Source organism: Leucopleurus acutus, assembly GCF_964270905.1.
Source record: "Leucopleurus acutus genome assembly, chromosome: 16".
Taxonomy (NCBI): domain Eukaryota; kingdom Metazoa; phylum Chordata; class Mammalia; order Artiodactyla; family Delphinidae; genus Leucopleurus; species Leucopleurus acutus.
Window position 1 is genome coordinate 48,189,291 of NC_139158.1, and position 25,222 is coordinate 48,214,512.

Genomic DNA, 25,222 nt, shown 5'->3' on the forward strand with positions numbered 1-25,222 from the left:
GCCACATGGTGGGTGGGGTGGGAAGAGGGGCTGTTTAACCAGGAGGCCAGCTCTTTCCCAGTCTCTTCTCCTTAGCTGTCCCTGCTCTTTCCTTTCCTTCTCCCACATGAGAGAAGAAGCCAGGAATAACCTTTTTAGAAGCATTGCTGATTGGCATGAGGCACAATGTGTGTCAGCACATGGAGCCAGCCTGGACTGCATCCCTTCTGTGATATGTTTCCCCGCATAGGAGGTGCTCAGAACAATCAGACATTAAACCTTGATTTCCTGACATTGCTCTGCCTCAGTTTCTTCAGCTGCAAAATGAAGAGAATCTTCATTGGGCTATAATGAGAATTAAAGGTGCAAATACATTTAAAGTTCTTACAGCAGTGCTTGGCACAGAACAAACGCTCAACGTTAGCTTTTGTATCACCATCACCATCATTATCACCAGGTTTGAAGGTGAAGTTCAAAAATCAGTAGAATTATCCCATTAGGATGTCTCTTTTAATTTTATTTTTTAGGATGTCTATTTTCAGATAAGGAAAATGAAATGCAAAGAGTTGAAGTGACTTGTCCAAGGTTTTACTGCTCTGTAATACCAGCATCCATGAGTTAAACCATTCCTATGCACCAAGGATGGTCCTTACAACATTATAAACTCCCAGGGATATAACTTTCATTATCTCATTTTTCTGAATAGGACACAGAAGCCCAGAGAAGTGTGAGACTTTTGCCTAAGGGCACACACGTAAGAAGCAGATGTTGAGTTGAAACAAATCCAAAGCCCATGCCTTTGGCCACTTTGTTGGGCCTTGTGACTAGTTTTGGCTGATGGGATGCTAATAGGTGTGACCCAAGCAAAGGCTGGTGTGTGCTTGTCCATCGGGCTTGACTCTGCCTTTCTGTGATTTTTCATCACCGTGAGAGAAATGCAGGACAGGTAGCCTGCTGGTTGCAGTAATCTGGGAGATGCACGGAAGAAACCCAGACCCAAACCTCAGCCTGGAACCCAGCTCGCCTAGATCTACTGAACCCCAGCCACCCATAGACCCACAAGCATGAGAATATGTGTTTATTGTTACAGGCCACTGAGTTTTGGGATAGTTTGTTGTGAAGCATAATTGGATAATAGCTAAATAATACCTGATCTGTACTGAGTGCTTTCTGGGACTTGTAACTTGCAAGAAAAGCATGCATCTCAACCAGTGCTTCTTAACCTGTGTATATGTTTCATCTGGGACCCTGATTAAATTGCAGATCTTGATTCAGTCATTCTGGGTGGGGCCTGAGATTCTTATTTTCTAACAAGTTCCCAGGAGATGCTGCCGCTGCTACTCTATGGACCACACCGTGGGTGCAAGTGCGGAGAAGTCACCCCGAGCGTCTCATCTGTACCTGTGGGTCACGACTGCACCTGGTGAACTCGGGGCAGTGGATGAGCCACCTTAAGTGTAAGGGAAGGACAGTTCTTGCCCTCCAGTGAGAATCCTCTGTGGGTTTCTAATAATCATCACTCTCCTCATATCTAGTGTGGTCAGGGGGTCAGCTCATGCTAACATTTCTGCAGCCTGTTTCATGGGCTAAGGATTAGGAACACCTAATGAGGTCTCCCCTTTGTAATTTTTGCCCCTCCTGGAATTTGAAGGTTCCCAGCAATAAAACTGGCTTCCAATTAATTTGGGGCTCATAACCAATACCAGATTTCCAGATCACAATGTAATTGAGTCTCTAGGCAGGAGAGATACAAAATCTATTTCTGGTTTTCTTAATTTCCAGTCAGGCAGGGCTTGGGACATCAGACAGCAGCTTACGGAGGAAGCCAAGTCTTCTGCTGGGAGACTTTTCCAGCTGGTTCCAAACATAGTCCAGCAACTACGTTTCTTTCCACCATCACCATCACCACCACCAGCACCACGATCACCTGGAGAATTGAGCCCCATGAGAGTTTTGTACTTGGAGAATCCTGAAAAGATAGGAGAATTCTTTCCAAGGAAACAGTATCTCCTCCCCGCTTCCTTCAGCGTTTCATAATATATTATAGATTATACACCTATGTATTAGCTGTAGGAAGATATCATCCTGAGGCTCAACTTCCAAATTCTCTTAAGTTTTCTAACAGTGTCGTTGGTTGTCGTAGATCCTAAACATGCTATGTGAGTACCTTTAAAAGATGGCCACAATTTTTAATAAGGTAAACATACAACCAGCCATTCTCCTCCTAAGTATTCACACAAAAGAAATGAAAGCATATATTCATGCATGGACTTATACCCGAACGTTGGTAGCATCTTTATTTTAATAGGCCCAAGTTGGAAACAACCTAAATGTGCCTCATTGGGTGAATGGAAAAGTATATTGTACGTGCATACAATGGAACAATAACTGGCAATAAAAGGATCAAACTCTTATGCACCGAACAACATGGATGAATCCCAAAGCCGTTATGGTGAGCAAAGGAGCTCACTGTACTGTACATTCTGTGTGAGTCTACTTATATAAAACTCTAGGAAATGCAAAAACCGATCTATAATGACAGAAGGCAGATCAGTGGTAGAGATTTATGGGAAATGAAGGAGAAATCCCCAAGGAGCACAGGGAAACTTTTGGAGATGGTAGATTTATTCATCATCTTGATGGTGGTGATGGTTTCACAGGTGTCAACTCCTCAGACTATTCACTTTAAATATGCACAGTTCATTGTATATCAATTACACCTCAGTAAAGCTGTATTTTAAAAAATAATAACACAACTGCCATTTTCCCCCTCATTGTCTCCCCATCGCTATCTCTAAGAGGTGGCTGGGAGCCAAGGCATGTGTTTTATTTGTTTCATTGGCTTTGGCACGAATACTCTCTCTGGATGATGGTGGGAGTAAGGTAACATCTGGGTGGCCTATGACATCATTTCTAGCCTCCCTGTATCCTTCATATGGATTCTAGCCACACCTTGTTAATTTTAAAAATAGAGATGAGGTATCCAGTAGGAAGTAGCCTCTTGAATTCACAGTTGATCTTCCTTTCTCCAGGTCACTTCTGGTGCACATCTGGGGATCAGGGTGTCCCAAACTGTGAGTCTGGCAGCCCAGAGCCCCATACTCGAAGCTGGAATTCTCCTATTCCATTGGCCCTGCAGCACTGTTCCTTTCAGGGGGCCCAGGGGTGTTGCTCTCTAAGGAGGTATGTCATCCATAGACAATGCTCTCTGTGAGATGACTTGGTTTACTAAAATGTGCATGGGTCAGGTCAACAGGAAGAAGGGATAGTTAACCTACTGTTTTTACTTCTACTCAGTTTACAGAAACAACTTTCCAGTGACACATGCTGGTCTGTGCCTGGGGAGTTGATGCAAAGCTACATTTATCAAAGCACCCTAGCCTCTGCCTTTTTTAGGCATTAGAAGACAGTCCCCCACACACCACTGATGACTTCCCATCGTCGCTCATCCTCCCACTTAAAATAGCAAACAAGCACGGGACGGACGAGGCTCTCAGGAGAAAAACAACAGTCATCTCTCTAAACACCAGCAATTCGTAGGCTTTCCCTAGGCCTGAACTTTCCCATTCCTACAATTCTGGAATTCCTCTCTTCCCAGCTGCTCTGGGAGAAGATGGCATAACCTGATTCTGTTGCTGCTGCAGCACATCCGTTTCTGAGGCTAACAGACTTCAGCTTTGTTAACAGCGACAAGAAGCAGCAGGTGTCTCATGGAAACTCCACCCTGTACCTTTCCTACATCATCACTACCTAGAGAAATGGCCATGTTCCCACAGCAAATGTTTGAGTAGTGCTTTTTTTCGTTTGGGTTCTCCCAGAATCAAACTCTGGGACAAAGAGGAAGTGGTATACTTGGGAGATGCCCCCAGGAAGCTCTGGTAGGAGAAAGGGAAAGAGGGTAGGGAAGGTAAAGAGCCATAAGTTTATGTTATCAAGTCTGTGACTAGAGTGGGCCGTGAGTGCTTAATCCCAAGGGGAACACCGGGCACTAGCATGTTGACTTCATTTTATTAGCATTGCGCCCCATCCAACCTTTGCACTGATACACCACAGAAAGAAAGAAATTAGGCTTTATATCTTTTATGTTCAGGGCTTCTTATGAAGTTCTTATGGAAGAGGAGTACAGACAAAGTTTAAGTAAAATGCAGAATGAGACTTTTTCAGTAACACACTCCCTTGCTATTTCTTTAACATCGTTGCATATAATCCCAGGAATTAAATGGACAACCTCATTCCCACTCCCTAAATAATCTTCTGTCTTTTGGGGGATGAGTATAGACAGAGGGACACCCTTAGCTGTCACTGAAGAAAGGGGCTTCATCACCATGCTTTTCTTTATAAATCATAAAATCTTGAGCCAAGGATTGCAGAAGAAAGATGTTCTCAGATGAGAGAGAAATAAGAGGACCACAGAAGCCATTAAAACGTTGTAAAATAAGATCAGTGAAGACAAATTAAAAACCTGAGATAATTAAATCTGGAGAAGACAGAGGAACTATTAAATAATAATCTTCAAGTCCTGCATGAGATGTTTCTTGAAAAGTGAATGAATAGTGGGAAGAAAAAAAGCAAACATGAAATTAAGATGTATCATAAAAGATTTAAAGGACACATCAGAGAAAAAAATGTTCTGTCATTGAAGGTTGTTAAAAAGTACTTGCACAGGTACTGGCTTGGCCAAAAAGTTTGCTCGGGTTTTTCCGAAATCCCGAATGAATTTTTTGGCCAAATCAATACAAGTGGGATTCTTTCCTTTGGAGGGTTTAAAACCACAATAGATTCTTCTTTACTGAATGGACAGTTCTCATGACTTCTGAGGGTGTCCCCAGGCCTCAAAAATCAATGCCTTTTAGAACATGGCTGGAAAAGAATGAATGAAGCAGCTGCACAAATAATAGAAATTTCTTCTGGTTTGTATACAGGAAAATAAAAGGAAGGAATAAAATTATAGTGTTTCTGTTCAAGGTGGCAGACTAAGCATTTTTGTTTACTTCTTTTCTTTCTCCAAATTCTGCTGAAAAAGGAGATGAAATATGAAAATAAATCCCCAACAAAAGTGGAAAGCTGAGAGGGGAACATCTACAGAAGAAGGAATGATTTCTGGTAGATATGAAACCAACGGTAGCCAATTGAAAGTGAAACATTACAGAGCTGAGAAAGTGAGAGAAAGATCACCAAAAACATGAGTTTCTTTAGAGGAATTCCCATAATAATATAAAGAACTGAGCCTGTGTCAGTTTCACTAGCAGGTATTTACTCACAAGAAATAAAAACCTATGTCCACAGAAAGGCTTGTACAAGAAAGTTAACAAGATCTTATTTATAATATCCAAACCATTAGAAACAACCCAAATGTCCATCAATGGGGAAATGGATAAATAAATTGTGGCATACTCATACAATGGAATACCACTCAACAATAAAGAAGAGAAATCTGCTGATGTACACAGCAATGTGAATGAATGTCAAAAATACTACATTAAGAAAAAGAAGCCCAGACACACACACACACACACACACACACACACACACACAAATGCACACAGTATGATTCCATCTACATGGAGATTTAGAAGAGGCAAACTAATCCATGGTGATAGGAGTCAGAGACTGGTTGCCTGTGGGAGGAGTAAATTGCATACAAAGGTGCACTAGAAGACTTTCTGGGATGATAGAGATGTTCTATATTCTAATTTTGATGGTGCTACATAGGTATATATAATTGTGAAAAACTGGAACTGAATCTTTAAGATGCATTCATTTTATTGTATGTAAATTATTCATAATTAAAAAACTTTAAAAAATGTAAAGAGAGAAAAAAGAAGAGGAGGAGAGGAGCGGGAGGGGTGAAGGAAGAGAAAAGAAGGGAAGAAAAGAGAAGAAGCTATAGAAGCTGGGTGAAAAGGATGAGGACAGGAAACTGATAAAGAGTGAAAAAGCTAGCACTAGGGTGGCAAAAGCTGGAAGAGTAAGGTAAGACATAAAACACATTAGAAAAATGCAAAGAGATAAAACTACAAGAGAAAAAAATTGAGACATGGAAGACTGATAGATCTTGAAATCCCAATATTAGTTTCAAAGTCTAACAGGAGTTCCAGAAGGAGAGGACAAGGATATTGGAAATAAGCAAAGAAATTAGTGAAGAAATATTCATAAGCTGAAGACAACCTTGAGGATTCAGATTGAAAGGGTCCACCAAGTGCTGAACAGGACTAACAACTAAAGCCTTAAATCTAAACACAAACAGATAAAATTTCTGAACATTGTGAATAAAGAGAAAAATCCTAAAGTCTTCCACTTAAAAAAAAATCACCTGCAAAGAAATATCATCAGACTTTTCACTGAAACATGAGACGGTGTAAAAAAAAATGCATTATATCGTCAAAATTCTAAGGGGAAACAAGATAGAACATAGCCAACTGCCAAATTAGCATTTAAATGTGAGAAGTAAATAAAGATGTGCTTAAAAATTTAGGATCTCAGAAAGCTTATCCTTTGATAAAACCTTTCTGAGAGAACTTATTGAGAATGTATTCCAGCAAAATAAAAATGAGAATATGAGATTCCAGAAGCAGCAGCAGATAAATAAATAAATAAATAAATAAATAAATAAATAAATCTTATAGTTAAGTCTAAATAATTATTGGGAGAATATACTACTGCTAAGAAATTGTTCCTAAGATAGATACAATGAAAAAGAATGAAAGAAAAAAGGAAGAAAAAAAGAAACAAAGAAGAAGGAATGATCTAGCACTAAATGTTCAGATAATGTGATTAAAATTTGAGAGATAGAGATAAGAGAAAGAAAAAGCATGTTGGAATTTTGTTTTGGGGAGGTTTACGTTATAAATACTGACTGGCTCTCAGCATTGATAGAAAAGTGTAAGTTCAAATCTGTTTGTTAAAATGTTAAGTGTTAGAGAAATAGAACAATTTCCAAACTTGAGGGGTTATGAGCAAAGTAAATAGTATTTAAATACTTATTAAATGTTTAAGTGCCAAGTTCTAGCAGAGCACTTACATGCATTCAGTGTTTTAACCCTTACAATAACACTGGGAAATAGTCTTTGTATACCTATTTTACAGATGAGGAAGTTTAGACATAGGCTAACTCTCTTGTCAAAGTACGAGATAATAAATTGGAAGGTGGGAGGCAAAATGAAGAAAATTGGAAATTTGAAAACACCAAATAAAATTGAAAATACACCTTCAAATCTATTAGTAATCAATAAATATAAATGGGTTATATTCATTGACCTATTACATGGCAAAAGAAGATTTGGCTATTGGTTATTAATAAGAGAGATATTCAAACAAAAAAGGCAGAGAAAAGTTGAAAATAAAGGTTGGAAAAAGACACATAATTAATGGCAAGAGAAAAAAAAATAAGCAGGAGATGCAAAATTACTATCAAACAAAAAAATGTGTTCAAGACAAATGTCAATAAAAAGATATATATAAAGGAATTTCACCTTGATAAAAATATAACCATCAAAAAAAAAGACATTTTATGTCCTAACACCATGGATTCTAAACAAGTAAAGTGAAAATTAAGGGGATAATAAGGAGAAACAAACAAACCCACAATGGTAGTGTCAGAATGCAATTAAGGTTTTTGAGGAATCAGCAGATTAAGTAAACAATAAATAAATCAAGATTTGAAGGGTTTTCATAATATAATTAACCATCTTGATCTGACAGGTATTATAAAGAGATTTAAGACAGTACATCATAAACAATATGCAGTCATGAAATAGTTTTAAAATATGCTTGTATTACATACAAACTTTATACTGATAAAGTAAAACTCCAGTAGAATGTATGATTTTCTGAGAAGATATAAATTATCAAAAATGACTAGAGAAAAGTTATAGTATCTGAATAGGCTACTGACCATGGAATAATATGGAACATTAATCAGAGGTCTCAACCAAAGAGGTACCAAGCCCAAGACAGCTAAAATGAGTGAATTCTAACAATTTTATAAGAAACAGATAATTCTTATTATTTAAAGTGCAAAAGTGGAAAAAGAAGGGTTTTCAATTAATGCCATGGAACTATAATGATATCACTACTGAAATGGATACTGTTAGTCCTCATGTACACACCAAGAAAAATGTAAGCATATACTGCTAAGTATAGCTTTCCTAGATTCTGGAACTAACAAATTGGAGAATATAACAGAAAATAAAACAGAAAATTCACAATAGCAATCAAACCTAGAAAAGAGCTTGTCAAAAGAAATGTGAAAAGATGAAGAAAATCTAAAACTTTACTCAAGAAATAGATACCTTAACCATGTCCTTAATGAGAGGATTAAATATTATAAAATTCTCAATTCTTCTAAACTTACCCCCCCCAATATATATAGCAATTCCTAATAAAAGCTCAATGAATTTTTAAACAAAATAATTCTAAAGTTTGTTTGAAAGAAAACATTTTATAAAAATTTCCAAGAAAAAGAATGTTGCGGGGTGCTGGGAAGATGGCGGAAGAATAAGACGCGGAGATCATCTTCCTCCCCACAGATACACCAGAAATACATCTACACGTGGAACAACTCCTACAGAACACCTACTGAATGCTGGCAGAAGACCTCAGACCTCCCAAAAGGCAAGAAACTCCCCACGTACCTGGGTAGGGCAAAAGAAAAAAGAATAAACAGAGACAAAAGGATAGGGGCGGTACCTGCACCAGCGGGAGGGAGCAGTGAAGGAGGAAAGGTTTCCACACACTAGGAAGCCCCTTCGCAGGCGGAGACTGCGGGAGGCGGAGGGGGGAGCTTCGAGGCCGCGGAGGAGAGTACAGCAACAGGGGTGCGGAGTGCAAAGCGGGGAGATTCCCGCACAGAGGATCGGTGCTGACCAGCACTCACCAGCCCGAGAGGCTTGTCTGCTCACCCGCCGGTGCGGGCGGGGCTGCAAGCTGAGCCTTGGGCTTCAGTCGGAGCGCAGGGAGAGGACTGGGGTTGGCGGCTTAAACACAGCCTGAAGGGGTTAGTGCACCACGGCTAGCCGGGAGGGAGTCCGGGGAAAAGTCTGCACCTGCCGAAGAGGCAAGAGACTTTTTATGCCCTCTTTGTTTCCTGGTGCATGAGGAGAGGGGTTTAAGAGTGCTGCTTAAAGGAACTCCAGAGACGGGCGCGAGCTGCGGCTAAAAGTGCGAAGCCCAGAGACGGGCGTCAGCCGCGGCTAAAAGCACGGACCCCAGAGACGGGCGGGAGACGCTAAGGCTGCTGCTGCCACCACCAAGGGGCCTGTGTGCAAGCACAGGTCACTCTCCATACCTCCCTGCTGGGGAGCCTGTGCAGCCCGCCACTGCCAGGTTCCCGGGATCCAGGGACAACTTCCCGGGAGAACGCACGTCGGGCCTCAGGCTGGTGCAACGTCACGCCGGCCTCTGCCACCGCAGGCTCGCCCCGCACACCGTACCCCTTCCTCCCCCCGGCCTGAGTGCGCCAGAACCCCCGAATCAGCGGCTCCTTTAACCCCGTCCTGTCTGAGCAAAAAACAGACGCCCTCCAGCGACCTACACGCAGAGGCAGGGCCAAATCCAAAGCTGAGCCCCTGTGAGCTGTGAGAACAAAGAAGAGAAAGGGAAATCTCTCCCAGCAGCCTCAGAAGCAGCGGATTAAAGCCCCACAATCAACTTGATGTACCCTGCATCTGTGGAATACATGAATAGACAACCAATCATCCCAAATTGAGGAGGTGGACTTCGAGAGCGAGATCTATGATTTTTTCCCTTTTTCCTCTTTTTGTGAATGTGTATGTGTATACTTCTGTGTGAGATCTTGTCTGTATAGCTTTGCTTCCACCATTTGTCCTAGGGTTCTATCCGTCCATTGTTTTTTTTTTTTAATTTTTTCTTAATAATTAATTTTAATAACTTTATTATACTTTACGTTCTTTCTCCTTCCTTCCTTCCTTCCTTCCTTCCTTCCTTCCTTCCTTCCTTCCTTCCTCCCTCCCTTCCCTCCTTTAGACAACGAATCATCCCAAATTGAGGAGGTGGACTTTGAGAGCAAGATTTATAGTTTTTTCCCCTTTACCTCTTTTTGTGAGGGTGTATGTGTATGCTTCTGTGTAAGATTTTGTCTGTATAGCTTTGCTTCCACCATTTGTCCTAAGGTTCTATCTGTCCCTTTTTTTTTTCTAAATAATTATTTTTTAATTCAATAACTTTATTTTATTTTACTGTATCTTCTTTCTTTCTGTCTTTTTTCCTTCCTTCCCTCCTTCGTTCCTTCCTCCCTCCCTCCCTCCTTTCTTTCCTTCTTTTCTTCTTTCTTTCTTTCTTTCTTTCTTTCTCTCTTTCTTTCTTTCTTTCTTCCTTCCTTCCTTCCCTCCTTTCTTTCTTTCTTCCTACTTCTACTAATTCTCTCTACTTTTTCTCCCTTTTATTCTGAGCCGTGTGAATGAAAGGCTCTTGGTGCTCCAGCCAGGAGTCAGGGCTCTGCCTCTGAGGTGGGAGAGCCAACTTCAGGACACTGGTCAACAAGAGACCTCCCAGCTCCACATAATATCAAACAGGGAAAATCTCCCAGAGACCTCCATCTTAACACCAGCACCCAGCTTCACTCAACGACCAGCAAGCTACAGTGCTGGACAGCCTATGCCAAACAACTAGCAAAACAGGAACACAACCCCACCCATTAGCAAAGAGGCTGCCTAAAATCATAATAAGTCCACAGACACCCCAAAACACACCACCAGACATGGACCTGCCCACTAGAGAGACAAGATCCAGCCTCATCCACCACAACACAGGCACTAGTCCCCTCCACCAGGAAGCCTACACAACCCACTGAACCAACCTTAGCCACTGGAGACAGACACCAAAAACAATGGGAACTAGGAACCTGAAGCCTGCAAAAAGGAGACCCCAAACACAGTAAGATAAGCAAAATGAGAAGACAGAAAAAACCACAGCAGATGAAGGAGCAAGATAAAAATGCACCAGACCAAACAAATGAAGAGGAAATAGGCAGTCTACCTGAAAAAGAATTCAGAATAATGGTAGTAAAGATGATCCAAAATCTTGGAAATAGAATGGACAAAATGCAAGAAACATTTAACAAGGACCTAGAAGAAATAAAGATGAAACAAGCAATGATGAACAACACAATAAATGAAATTAAAAATACTCTAGATGGGATCAATAGCAGAATAACTGAGGCAGAGAACGGATAAGTGACCTGGAAGATAAAATAGTGGCAATAACTACTGCAGAGCAGAATAAAGAAAAAAGAATGAAAAGAACTGAGGACAGTCTCAGAGACCTCTGGGACAACATTAAATGCACCAACATTCGAATTATAGGGGTTCCAGAAGAAGAAGAGAAAAAGAAAGGGACTGAGAAAATATTTGAAGAGATTACAGTTGAAAACTTCCCTAATACGGGAAAGGAAATAGTTAATCAAGGCCAGGAAGCACAGAGAGTCCCATACAGGATAAATCCAAGGAGAAGTACGCCAAGACACATATTAATCAAACTGTCAAAAATTAAATACAAAGAAAGCATATTAAAAGCAGCAAGGGAAAAACAACAAATAACACACAAGGGAATCCCCATAAGGTTAACAGCTGATCTTTCAGCAGAAACTCTGCAAGCCAGAAGGGAATGGCAGGACATACTGAAAGTGATGAAGGAGAAAAACCTGCAACCAAGATTACTCTACCCAGCAAGGATCTCATTCAGATTTGATGGAGAAATTTAAAGCTTTACAGACAAGCAAAAGCTGAGAGAGTTCAGCACCACCAAACCAGCTTTACAACAAATGCTAAAGGAACTTCTCTAGACAAGAAACACAAGAGAAGGAAAAGACCTATAATAATGAACCCAAAACAATTTAGAAAATGGGAATAGGAATATACATATCGATAATTACCTTAAATGTAAATGGATTAAATGCTCCCACCAAAAGACACAGATTGGCTGAATGGATACAAAAACAAGACCCATATATATGCTGTCTACAAGAGACCCACTTCAGACCTAGAGACACATACAGACTGAAAGTGAGGGGATAGAAAAAGATATTCCATGCAAATGGAAACCAAAAGAAAGCTGGAGTAGCAATTCTCATATCAGACAAAATAGACTTTAAAATAAAGACTATTAGAAGAGACAAAGAAGGACACTGCATAATGATCAAGGGATTGATCCAAGAAGAAGATATAACAATTGTAAATATTTATGCACCCAACATAGGAGCACCTCAATACATAAGGCAAAAACGAACAGCCATAAAAGGGGAAATTGACAGTAACACATTCATAGTAGGGGACTTTAACACCCCACTTTCACCCATGGACAGATCATCCAAAATGAAAGTAAATAAGGAAACACAAGCTTTAAATGATACATTAAACAAGATGGACTTAATTGATATTTATAGGACATTCCATCCAAAAACAACAGAATACACATTTTTCTCTAGTGCTCATGGAACATTCTCCAGGATAGATCATAACTTGGGTCACAAATCAAGCCTTGGTAAATTTAAGAAAATTGAAATTGTATCAAGTATCTTTTCCGACCACAACGCCATGAGACTAGATATCAATTACAGGAAAAGATCTGTAAAAAATACAAACACATGGAGGCTAAACAATACACTACTTAATAACGAAGTGATCACTGAAGAAATCAAAGAGGAAATTAAAAAATACCTAGAAACAAATGACAATGGAGACACAACGACCCAAAACCTATGGATGCAGCAAAAGCAGTTCTAAGAGGGAAGTTTATAGCAATACAAGCTCACCTTAAGAAGCAGGAAACGTCTCGAATAAACAACCTAACCTTGCACCTCAAGCAATTAGAGAAAGAAGAATAAAAAAACCCCAAAGTTAGCAGAAGGAAAGAAATCATAAAAATCAGATCAGAAATAAATGAAAAAGAAATGAAGGAAACAATAGCAAAGATCAATAAAACTAAAAGATGGTTCTTTGAGAAGATAAACAAAATAGATAAACCATTAGCCAGACTCATCAAGAAAAAAGGGGAGAAGACTCAAATCAATAGAATTAGAAATGAAAAAGGAGAAGTAACAACTGACACTGCAGAAATAAAAAAGATCATGAGAGAATACTACAAGCAACTCTATGCCAATAAAATGGACAATCTGGAAGAAATGGACAAATTCTTAGAAATGCACAACCTGCCAAGACTGAATCAGGAAGAAATAGAAAATATGAACAGACCAATCACAAGCACTGAAATTGAAACTGTGACTAAAAATCCTCCAACAAAAAAAGCCCAGGACCAGTTGGCTTCACAGGTAAATTCTATCAAACATTTAGAGAAGAGCTAACACCTATCCTTCTCAAACTCTTCCAAAATATAGCAGAGGGAGGAACACTCCCAAATTCCTTCTACTAGGCCACCATCACCTTGATGCCAAAACCAGAAAAGGATGTCACAAAGAAAAACTACAGGTCAATATCACTGATGAACATAGATGCAAAAGTCCTCAACAAAATACTAGCAAACAGAATCCAACAGCACATTAAAAGGATCATACACCATGATCAAGTGGGGTTTATTCCAGGAGTGCAAGGATTCTTCAATATACGCAAATCTATCAATGTGATAAACCATATTAACAACTTGAAGGAGAAAAACCATATGATCATCTCAATAGATGCAGAGAAAGCTTTTGACAAAATTCAACACCCATTTATGATAAAAACCCTGCAGAAAGTAGGCATAGAGGGAACTTTCCTCAACATAATAAAGGTCATATATGACAAGCCCACAGCCAACATCATCCTCAATGGTGAAAAACTGAAAGCATTTCCACTAAGATCAGGAACAAGACAAGGCTGCCCACTCTCCCCACTCTTATTCCACATAGTTTTGGAAGTATTAGCCACAGCAATCAGAGAAGAAAAGGAAATAAAAGGAATCCAAATCGGAAAAGAAGAAGTAAAGCTGTCACTGTTTGCAGATGACATGATACTATACGTAGAGAATCCTAAAGATGCTACCAGAAAACTACTAGAGCTAATCAATGAATTTGGTAAAGTAGCAGGATACAAAGTTAATGCACAGAAATCTCTGGCATTCCTGTATACGAATGATGAAAAATTTGAAAGTGAAGTCAAGAAAACACTCCCATTTACCATTGCAACAAAAAGAATAAAATATCTAGGAATAAACCTACCTAAGGAGACAAAAGACCTGTGTGCAGAAAATTATAAGACACTGATGAAAGAAATTAAAGATGATACAAATAGATGGAGAGATATACCATGTTCTTGGATTGGAAGAATCAACATTGTGAAAATGACTCTACTACCCAAAGCAACCTATAGATTCAATGCAATCCCTATCAAACTACCACTGGCATTTTTCACAGAACTAGAACAAAAAATTTTCACAATTTGTATGGAAACACAAAAGACCCCGAATAGCCAAAGCAATCTTGAGAACGAAAAACGTAGCTGGAGGAATCAGGCTCCCTGACTTCAGACTATACTACAAAGCTACAGTAACAAGACAGTATGGTACTGGCACAAAAACAGAAAGACAGAACAATGGAACAGGATACAAAGCCCAGAGATAAACCCATGCACATATGGACACCTTATCTTTGATAAAGGTGGCAGGAATGTACAGTGGAGAAAGGACAGCCTCTTCAATAAGTGGTGCTGGGAAAACTGGACAGGTACACGTAAAAGTATGAGATTAGATCACTCCTAACACCATACACAAAAATAAGCTCAAAATGGATTAAAGACCTAAATGTAAGGCCAGAAACTATCAAACTCTTAGAGGAAAACATAGGCAGAACACTCTATGACACTCTATGACATAAATCACAGCAAGATCCACCTCCTAGAGAAATGGAAATAAAAACAAAAATACACAAATGGGACCTAATGAAACTTAAAAGCTTTTGCACAGCAAAGGAAACCATAAACAAGACCAAAAGACAACCCTCAGAATGGGAGAAAGTATTTGCAAATGAAGCAACTGACAAAGGATTAATTTCCAAAATTTACAAGCAGCTCATGCAGCTCAATAACAAAAAAACAAACAACCCAATCCAAAAATGGGAAGAAGACCTAAATGGACAATTCTCCAAAGAAGATATACAGACTGCCAACAAACACATGAAAGAATGCTCAACATCATTAATCATTAGAGAAATACAAATCAAAACTACAATGAGATATCATCTCACACCAGTCAGAATGGCCATCATCAAAAAATGTAGAAACAATAAATGCTGGAGAGGGTGTGGAGAAAAGGGAACACTCTTGCACTGCTGGTGGGAATGTGAGTTGGTTCAGCCACTATGGAGAACAGTATGGAGGTTCCTTAAAAAACTACAAATAGAACTACCATATGACCCAGCAATCCCACTACTGGGCATATACCCTGAGTAAATCAAAATTCAAAAAGAGTCATGTACCAAAATATTCATTGCAGCTCTATTTACAATAGCCCGGAGATGGAAACAACCTAAGTGCCCCTCATCGGATGAATGGATAAAGAAGATGTGGCACATATATACAATGGAATATTACTCAGCCATAAAAAGAAACGAAATTGAGCTATTTGTAATGAGGTGGATAGACCTAGAGTCTGTCATACAGAGTGAAGTAAGTCAGAAAGAGAAAGACAAATACCACATGCTAACACATATGTATGGAATTTAAGAAAAAAAATATGTCATGAAGAACCTAGGAGTAAGACAGGAATAAAGACACAGACCTGCTAGAGAATGGACTTGAGGATATGGGGAGGGGGAAGGGTGAGCTGTGACAGGGCGAGAGAGAGGCATGGACATATATACACTAACAAACGTAAAGTAGATAGCTAGTGGGAAGCAGCCGCATGGCACAGGGATATCGGCTCCGTGCTTTGTGACCGCCTGGAGGGGTGGGATAGGGAGGGTGGGGGGGAGGGAGACGCAAGAGGGAAGAGATATGGGAACATATGTATATGTATAACTGATTCACTTTGTTATAAAGCAGAAACTAACACACCATTGTAAATCAATTATACCCCAATAAAGATGTTAAAAAAAAAAAGAATAAAATTACAAAAAGTGACATTAGCAACCATTCTAGAAGAAGCACACAGCCTCTGTAGAAATACAAGTAAATTCGCTCTTTTTCCTTAAAGGAGCATTCAAGTGCATTTTGTTCATTTTTACAGTAATGAAAGAGAGTGCCCTTCAGTCAATTTTCAGGACCTGGTACAAATTATTATATTTTCTCCCTTTAAATGTCAAAGGCAAAATGTGGAGGGCTCCCCCGCCACCCAGAGCCTAGCGCCTGGGCCAGCAGTGGGAGCTGAAGGATCCCCTGTGCTCAGAACACAGGGGCGCCCCACGAGGCCCCGGGTCCGCGAGGCCCCGGGTGGGTCGGCGAGGCCCCGAATGAGTCCGTGAGGCCCCGGTCTAGCGCGCGCAGGACCTCGTGCCCAGAGGTTCCGACGCCCCACGAACCGTCCCACACCCCGATGCCAACGGTCGCCTCAGCGCCGTAAGCTTCGCGTCTACAGACTTCGGGGCCGCCCAGAAGCCAAAGCCCGTCGAAGGTCCGACCCCGCTGACCCGCGAGCATGGGCAGCTACTTGAGCATGTACCTGGGCACGGCCAAGGCCATGTAGCCAGCCCACGCCCGGAAGCGCCGGTCCCCATGGTTCCCATGGACCGGGCCCGCCCGCAGCACCTGCCTCCCGATGGGCCGGGACGGGTGCCAAATCCTGTGCTACCGCCGCCGCCACCAGGATCGCGGGCTCTGGTTCCGCAGCAGGCAGCCGCTCCCCGCCGCCCTGCGCAGCTGGAAGTACTACCCGGTCTGCGGGTCCTCGGTGCCCCAAGGCTGGAGGCGCCTTCCCAGCGGGCCGCCCCTCCACACCTCCTCGGGGCTGGGGTTTTCCGGCCATGTAGCAACGGTTTCACGATGAGATCGCAGTGGAACGCCCGCCTCTTCTGCCACACGGAGAGCCTGGTGGACATCCATACCGCCCCCGTTGAAAGCCTAAGCAGCTTGTCCACGTGTCCGCCCAGCCAGGAGTCCCCGGACCCCTGTGCCAAGGAGACCGCGCTGAGGGCCCTCAGCCGATGCGAGGAAGGACAAAGGCGGCTCGACGGGCCTCTCAGGTCTGAGAGCCCCGAGCCCAGGCTGTCGGCCTTCCGGCCCGTGATGAGGAATGGAGTGGTCCCTGTCTTTGTGCCCAGGCCGGGGCCTCTGAGAAGAAGCATCTGCCCCGGGTGCAAGCGCCTCCGAGAAGAGGACACTGAGCCCTGGCCTGAGCCTTCCCTGTCTGCCGCCCACCCTGCTGTGAGGCCCCCCACCCCCCACCCGCCCAGGGCACAGTCACATAGCCTCGCTGGAGAGATGGGGGCGGATCAGCACTCCTGGGCCTAGGCCTCCTGCAGCCTGACATCCCCCTTGAGTCCTGAGAGCCAAGGCCACCTCCTCCTGACACTCAAACCCACATTTCTTTTACCCAGCTGACTCCTGCCCTACCCCTGCCTGAGTCATTGGCACAGACCGCCAGGCCAGCTCCCTCCACTCCAGCCAGGAGCTGCCAAGCCCCAGAGCCACCTCTCTTAGCTGCAGAGCCCACCCCGAGGAAGCACTGCTGACGTCCAGGCCTGCACTCCCTCCTGCCCACCCACCCTTGCTGCCTTTGCCCCTGAGAAGACCCTTTTCGGAGGACCCTTCTCAGGAAGGCGTGCTTCTCCCCGATTGCCCACTTCATACGGTTTAAAGGTTGTTCTTATTTTAAATAATACTAAAATAGCTTTGTTATCCTAAAAAAAATAAATAAAAAAGTTTCTGTTCAAGAATACATGTTTTTTAATACTTAAAAAAAAAACAAAAAAAAAAAGAAAAAGAATGTTAATGACAGGGCATTTGCCCTATTAAAAAATACTGTGAAGCTACATGAAATAAAAGTGTGGTGTTTGTACATGAATAGAAAAATGAAGGTAAAGAAATAGACTAACATATATGTGAAAATTTGTTTAACATGTGATAAAACTGATATTTTGTACCAACAAATATAGAATGGAGTATTTACCAAATATGATAGAAGTGGCTACTCACTTGGACAAAAAACAAAGTTATATCTTTATCTTAAACCTAAAACCCACTAATAACTTCAAAGTAGATTGTAGTTCTAAACAACAACAACAACAAAAACACTATAAAACTGTTAGAACAAAATATATTTAAAGATTTTGACAATCCTTATTTGAGTAACCCTTTCTCAAGTAAGGCAAGAAAACAAAAAGTCATAATGGAAATGATTCAGATTTGATTATATTTAGAGTGGAAAGTTTGTGCATGCCAAAAGTAGCATAAACAATGTTAAAAAATGAGTGAAAGATTGGTTCAACATTTGCAAAGTATATGAGATAAAAGGTCAATATGGTAGCTATTTCGCAAAGACAGCCACAATGACTCCTCCCATCACTGAATACACACTCTTTTGCAATGTTATTTTGCTGGTCCTCCCATCAAGAGGAGTCTATTTCTGGTCCCCTAGAACGTGAGATGACCAAGTGGTATGTTTGGCCAGTAGAATGTGGCTGAAGTTGTCCAAGTTCATCAAGAGACCTTGCAATTTCTGATTTACTCTCTTGCTGCTCTGAGTCCACCATGTAAAGACATGTGGAATAACTTCCTTGAGGATGAAGAGAGAGCATAGGTGACAGCCAGCACCAACCATCAAACATATGAGTGAGGCCCTTTTATTTTATTTTTTTAACATCTTTATTGGAGTATAATTGCTTTACAATGGTGTGTTAGTTTCTGCTTTATAACAAAGTGAATCAGCTATACATATACATATATCCCCATATCTCCTTCCTCTTGCATCTCCCGCTCCCCTCCCTATCCTACCCCTCTAGATGGTCACAAAGCACTGAGCTGATCTCCCTGTGTTATGTGGCTGCTTCCCACTAGCTATCTATTTTACATTTGGTAGTGTATATATGTCCATGCCACTCTCACTTCGTCCCAGCTTCCTTGTCCTCAAGTGCATTCTCTATGTCTGTGTCTTTATTCCTGTCCTGCCCCTAGGTTTGTCAGAACCATTTTTTTTAGATCCATATATATGTGTTAGCATAAGGTATTTGTTTTTCTCTTTCTGTCTTACTTCACTCTGTAGGACAGACTCTAGGTCCATCCACTTTACTACAAATAACTCAAGTTCATTCCTTTTTATGGCTGAGTAATATTCCATTGTATATATGTGCCACATCTTCTTTATCCATTCATCTGTCGATGGACACTTAGGTTGCTTCCATGTCCTGGCTATTGTAAATAGTGCTGCAATGAACATTGTGGTACATATCTCTTTTTGAGTTATGGTTTTCTCAGAGTATATGCCCAGTAGTGGGTTTGCTGGGTCATATGGTAGTTCTATTTTTAGTTTTTTAAGGAACCTCCATCCTGTTCTCCATAGTGGCTGTGTCAATTTACATTCCCACCAACAGTGCATGAGGATTCCGTTTTCTCCACACCCTCTCTAGCATTTATTGTTTGTAGATTTTTTGATGATGGCCATTCTGACTGGTGTGAGGTGATACCTCATTGTAGTTTTGATTTACATTTCTCTAATGATTAGTGGTGTTGAGCATCCTTTCATGTGTTTGTTGGCAATCTGTATGTCTTCTTTGGAGAAATGTCTATTTAGGTCTTCTGCCCATTTTTGGATTGGGTTGTTTGTTTTTTTTGATATTGAGCTGCATGAGCTGCTTGTAAATTTTGGAAATTAATCCTTTGTCAGTTGCTTCATTTGCAAATACTTTCTCCCATTCTGAGGATTGTCTTTTCGTCTTGTTTACAGTTTCCTTTGCTGTGCAAAAGCTTTTAAGTTTCATTAGGTCCCATTTGTGTATTTTTGTTTTTATTTCCATTTCTCTAGGAGGTGGTTCAAAAAGGATCTTGCTGTGATTTATGTCGTAGAGTGTTCTGCCTATGTTTTCCTCTAAGAGTTTTATAGTGTCTGGAGTGAGGCCCTTTTAGACCATCTAGCCCACGTCAAGCCAACAGAAAGCTATAGCCACATGAATAATCCTAAGCAAGATCAGCAGAAGAACCACCCAGCTGAGCTCAGGGTAAACTGCTAACACACAAAGTCATAAGCAAATAAAATGTGATTGTTTTAAGACACTGTGCTTTGGGATGGTTTGTTATATAGCAATAGCTAAGTGGGACAGTTATTCATAGTTTATAAAGAATACCTGAGATAAAAGCAGACAGCCTGCCTGGAAAATGGGCAAGGCAAGTCATGAAATGAGAAACACAATGGCTGTTGACTTGTATCAGAGCTGGAGGCATCTTGTTGATGAACTGGAACAAGAATTCCTGCCTCCCTGGGTCTGAATCCTGGCCCTGCCAACCTTGGTTGTGTGGCCTTGGGCAAGTTACTCAAATCTCTCCAGGTCTCAATTTCATCATCTGTGAAATGGGTATATAAATACTATCTATCTCATAGGGTCATTGTAAGGAAACTCAGTAGCATTAAGTACAAATAAATGTTGCTTTTGCTTTTACTGTTATTAATATAGCTCAGATCAACTTGTGAGTCTGAAGCAGTGAGTACAAGATGCTGAGCAGTTTTGTTGAAGGCAAGTAGAGGGATGAAGGAGGAATATACTGATAAAGATGGTAGTTAGGAATTAGAGAACAAAGACATTTAGTTACATTTCAGAGTTTGGTTTGCTTTAATGTTATTATAAAAATGATCAATGTGATGATTTCTAACACTTCCTTAAATCTCATTGTTTTAATGAGTTCTAGCTTTACTATGTAAAATCTGTAGAAATTCGTGCTTCTGAATCTGAGATTTAGTAGAGAGACACTCATTTGAATTTCAAGTAAAAGGGATACTATTATTATCATTATTCTTATCATTGCCTGTGATTCTATATTTTGGGATATTCTGTCTTCCAGACTGCTTTTTTAATATATATATATTTGTTTTCTTTCTATTATCAATTAAAGACATATGAAAGAACTAAGCTGAGTATCTGATCGACATGACACCAGAGGAGATAAGATTTCATTCAAAAGTGGAAAAAGTTGATTTTTCTGTGCATTTTTATACAGCTGTTGCTGACCACTGTAAAATTTCTTATTAGATGTTTTAAAATACTGAAAACAGTACAAAGACTAACATCATTATTTATTATTTTTATGAGCCACATAACCACTAGAAATAGTGTGTTCAAAGCATTTTACTACCACCTCATAAGAGTATACCTAAGAGTACAGAGACAGTCACTTACAGAGTCAAAAAACATATCTCCTACTATGTTGAAACTACCAAAAAATCATGTTAGTTCATGTTTATATATGTGTGTTTATGTATGTATATATAATTTAGATAGATAGATATGCTCATATTTGACACAATAAGACTGTCAAGATGTGTTTGAAAGTGTAAATTGTTAGGGACTTCCCTGGTGGTGCAGTGGTTAGAATCCGCCTGCCAATACAGGGGACACGGGTTTGAGGCCTGGTCCGGGAAGATCCCACATGCCACCCAGCAACTAAGCCGGGGCGCCACAACTACTGAGGCTGCGTTCTCGAGCCTGCGAGCCACAACTACTAAAGTCCGCTCACCTAGAGCTCATGCACCACAACAAGAGAAGCCGCCGCAAATGAGAAGCCCCCGCTCGCTGCAACTAGAGAAAGCCCGAGTACAGCAACAAAGACCCAATACAGCCAAAAATAAAAATAAATAAATAAATAAATAACCCCCCAAAACCTAAGCCCTGAAAAAAAAAAAAAAGAAAGAAAATGTAAATTCTTAAAAGACTTTTTCTCTTTTGTAGCCAGCAGGATGACTTTCTCAAGAACTTGGAATACAAATATTCTTCAAAGATTTTTAAACTTATAAAATAACAACAACAAATTAAGCAGCTTCTGGCTCTGCAGCTGTGGGCAAGTTACCCAACCTCAGTTTTTTCATTTGAAACAGGGATAACGATAATGCCTAATTCACGAGATTTTTGTGAGGATTTAAAAAGAAAATATATGAAAAGTGCTAAGAACAGTGTCTGACACATAAAAGGCACTTTACAAATCTTAGCTACTATTGTTATTCTTACTGTTGGGTGCCCTTGATATGCCAGATCTCTAATAAAGGTGCATTCTCTTTTAAATGTTCCCCAATATACTACAATTTGGGAAAAGAAAGCTACCATTGTGTATTTCTGACTCCAACCTCATATTTCAGAATATTTTAAACCGAGATAACAACACAAATAATGTAATATAAGGATTGATGAACTTTCCGGTTACAAAGAATGATTTTAGCAGCTTAAGATAACCCAGAGGCAGCAAACTTAAGTTTAAATGTAGTTAGTTAAGATAGGTTATGACTTCCCTGGTGGCGCAGTGGTTAAGAATCCACCTGCCAATGCAGGGGACACGGGTTCAATCCCTGGTCTGGGAAAATCCCACATGTCGCGGAGCAACTAAGCCCGGGTGCCACAACTACTGAGCCTGTGCTCTCGAGCCCGTGGGCCACAACTACTGAGCCTGAGCACCACAACTACTGAAGCCCATGCGCCTAGAGCCCATGCTCCACAAGAGAAGCCACCACAATGAGCAGCCTGCGCACCGCAACAAAGACCCAATGAAGTGGAAAAAAAAAAAAAGATAGGTTAAACACGACCGGTAAACAGAAAGAATATGGCATCCACAATTTTGTTTTGAAATACACCTGCTACTAGCTAATTCACATCCTGGGCCCTGAGAACGATAAACTAATAAATGTCTTTTGCAGACCTCCTCACTTGAAGGAATATATTCTCTCCATTTGAATCGTAATACCTTTGGAGCGTCAGAGGGCCAAAGAAATAACTTCAGTCAGGAAGAATATAAAACTTTTATAATAACAAATTACAAAAGAGAGTAAAATTATGAACTAAACTGTTAAACTCATCATTCTGCCTGAATAAGTTCATTGAGTGGACAGAATAACCAAACACGATTACAAAACAAGCTGAAAGCTGATGGATTAGCAGCTACTTGGGACCCAAGATACTCCTAGGAGCGTTACTCTTTCTAAATCCCCCATTTCTTCTGCCCTCTTGGGACAGTTCTTCAGCCACACGCTCTTTTGAGAATTTAATCCACTTCCCCTTTGCAGTTGCCACTTCCACCAGCTGCTTCTCTCATCACCTTACCAGTCAAACAGAAAAGGCCAAGCCTAGGTTATTCTAATGATAGCAAACACCTCATAAAGGAATCTGCCGAATTTACTTTTCCATAGAACATCATTTTTACAGCTTTTCATGAGTCCACGAGAAAAGAAAGCATCATATATAAAATGTGACTTCCAGAAATCTCGAAGATATTAGGAATTGTTCTTACAGTGTTAGAGTGTGTCGGTGTACCACCATCTACAGAATGGGGTGTCTTCAATTTCCCCAAAGGAATCCCGTCAGGCTGTCACTGTACCTGTTTGCCCACAGGAGAAGAGAAGAGGGCCTCATAAAGTCAGGACATTTTCGGAAATGTTCCCAATTTAAAAGAACTTTAGGCTCTGGGGTGCATACTTTTTCATTCCTGGTTTTGCATTTGTGTGTAAGGATCACCTTGCTTTAGTCTATATAACATCCTGGCAGAGAGAAAACATGGTGTAACTAATCAAGAGTTTGGAATGTGTAAACCTTGCAAGTTTCTTAACCTCTGTACCTCAGTTTTTGCATCTATCAGGGGAGGATATTAACAGCATAGTACATCATTAAATCGGTTAAGTTCTGTAAAGCACTTAAAACTAGCACATGGTAAGCACTGTGGAAGTGTTTAAGTGAATTCCTTCTCTCTACAACAGTAGGGTTTTCAGGCAACAAATTACATAAAGATGTGAGAAATGAACTCATGGGGGCAATGGTCTTAAAGCCCTTTGGGAACAATGAATAATGCTTATCTAGACATAAAGAGTTTTAGAGGGGCTTGTTTGAGGAGGAGATTTTAGGAGAGAATTCCCGCTGCTTCCTGGGAAAATCCCTGCTGACTTCTACCCATGCCCCAAGTTGACAGTTGTCACACGTCTGACAGAGCCAAGGAAAGGCGTTTCTTCCCAAGACAACGGCAGGAAATCCCTACCTGGACAATCCTTTATTTGGAAACCAGAGAATTCCTCTTGTGTCTGACACCCACTACCCGCTCCCCAGTTGCGACCCCCTCCCCTGCCTTGGAGCTGCACAGACCATCAGAATTCCATTCCTAAGGAGACCTTCAACAGGGGCAGAACTCTGGAAGAAGTCTTTGCTGTAAGTTTAAAAGCCCCAGGTAACGCCGGGCCAAAGTACAACCGGTGGCTTGACTCCACGCCCTCCGCCTGGCTGGGGAGGTATAAGGGAGGCATGGGGACCACGTGGACGAACAGGGGATGTCTGGCCATTCTCTTCGGGGAAATTATTTGCTGACCTTTGCGTAGCTTTGTGAGGGGGCAGATTCACTGGGGTTCTTCCTCCCAAACCCAGTTTGGGGATTTATCCTAAAGTCTCCTTCCGCTCCCCCCTCCTCCCAGAGTAACGTTACTCAGTCTCTAAAGGGTAACCAAAGAGTGGCAGCACCCCAAAGCAAACACAGACATACTCCACACTTCCTCCGCCCATCTCAAGCTAGCACCCTCAGGTACCTGGTGACAGACGACCTGGAGGAGCGTGCCTGCCAGACCTCCAAAGCGGTCCAGCCTCCAGGCACGTACCCCGCTCCGCCTCAGCCAGAGATCTGTGGCCCGGCAAAACTGCTGCCAAAACAGATGCTCTTCGGTGGGGCGGGGACCCGCCTCCTCGCTACCATCAGGTGCTAGCTAGGTCAGCTCCCCGCCACCCGGCTCCCCGCTGCCACGCGCGCCCCTCTCCGGCAGCGCACTCACCTGCAGCTGCGTCCGGCTGGCGTTGGCCGCGGTCTGCCCGTCGGCGGCTCCCGAACCGCGCAGCACCGTGATGTGCAGCGTGAGCAGCAGCAGCCCCAGCAGCAGCAGCAGCTCGGCCGCCAGGCGTACCATCCTCCTGAGGCGCGCGGCTTTAGGACCCGGCGCGGCGGGCGGCGGCGGCGGGGGAGGAGGAGTCGGAGCCCGGGAGCCCGGCGGCGCGGCTCCCGCCTCGGCCCCCGCCGGGGCCCCGCTCCCCGAGCCCGCGGGGCTGGCCCTGGGCGCGCCGGGGCGCGCCGGGCCGGGGGAGCAGGAGCCGCCGCCGCCGCCGCACCACGGCGGAGCCACGGCGGGGCCGGGGGCGTCC

The 25,222-nt window shown here is 41.9% G+C and overlaps 1 protein-coding gene across 1 annotated transcript in view; it reads right to left on the reverse strand.

Annotated features, from left to right (window-relative positions):
- ISM1 (isthmin 1) overlaps positions 1-24,990 on the reverse strand; it is a gene marked incomplete at both ends in the record, with an annotated part of 86,140 nt that extends 61,150 nt beyond the window's left edge. Inside the window, one exon of the mRNA XM_082856667.1 lies at positions 24,859-24,990. Within this exon, the coding sequence (XP_082712793.1) occupies positions 24,859-24,990 (132 nt within the window). The remainder of the gene's footprint in view (positions 1-24,858) is intronic.
- Positions 24,991-25,222: the final 232 nt, after the last annotated feature.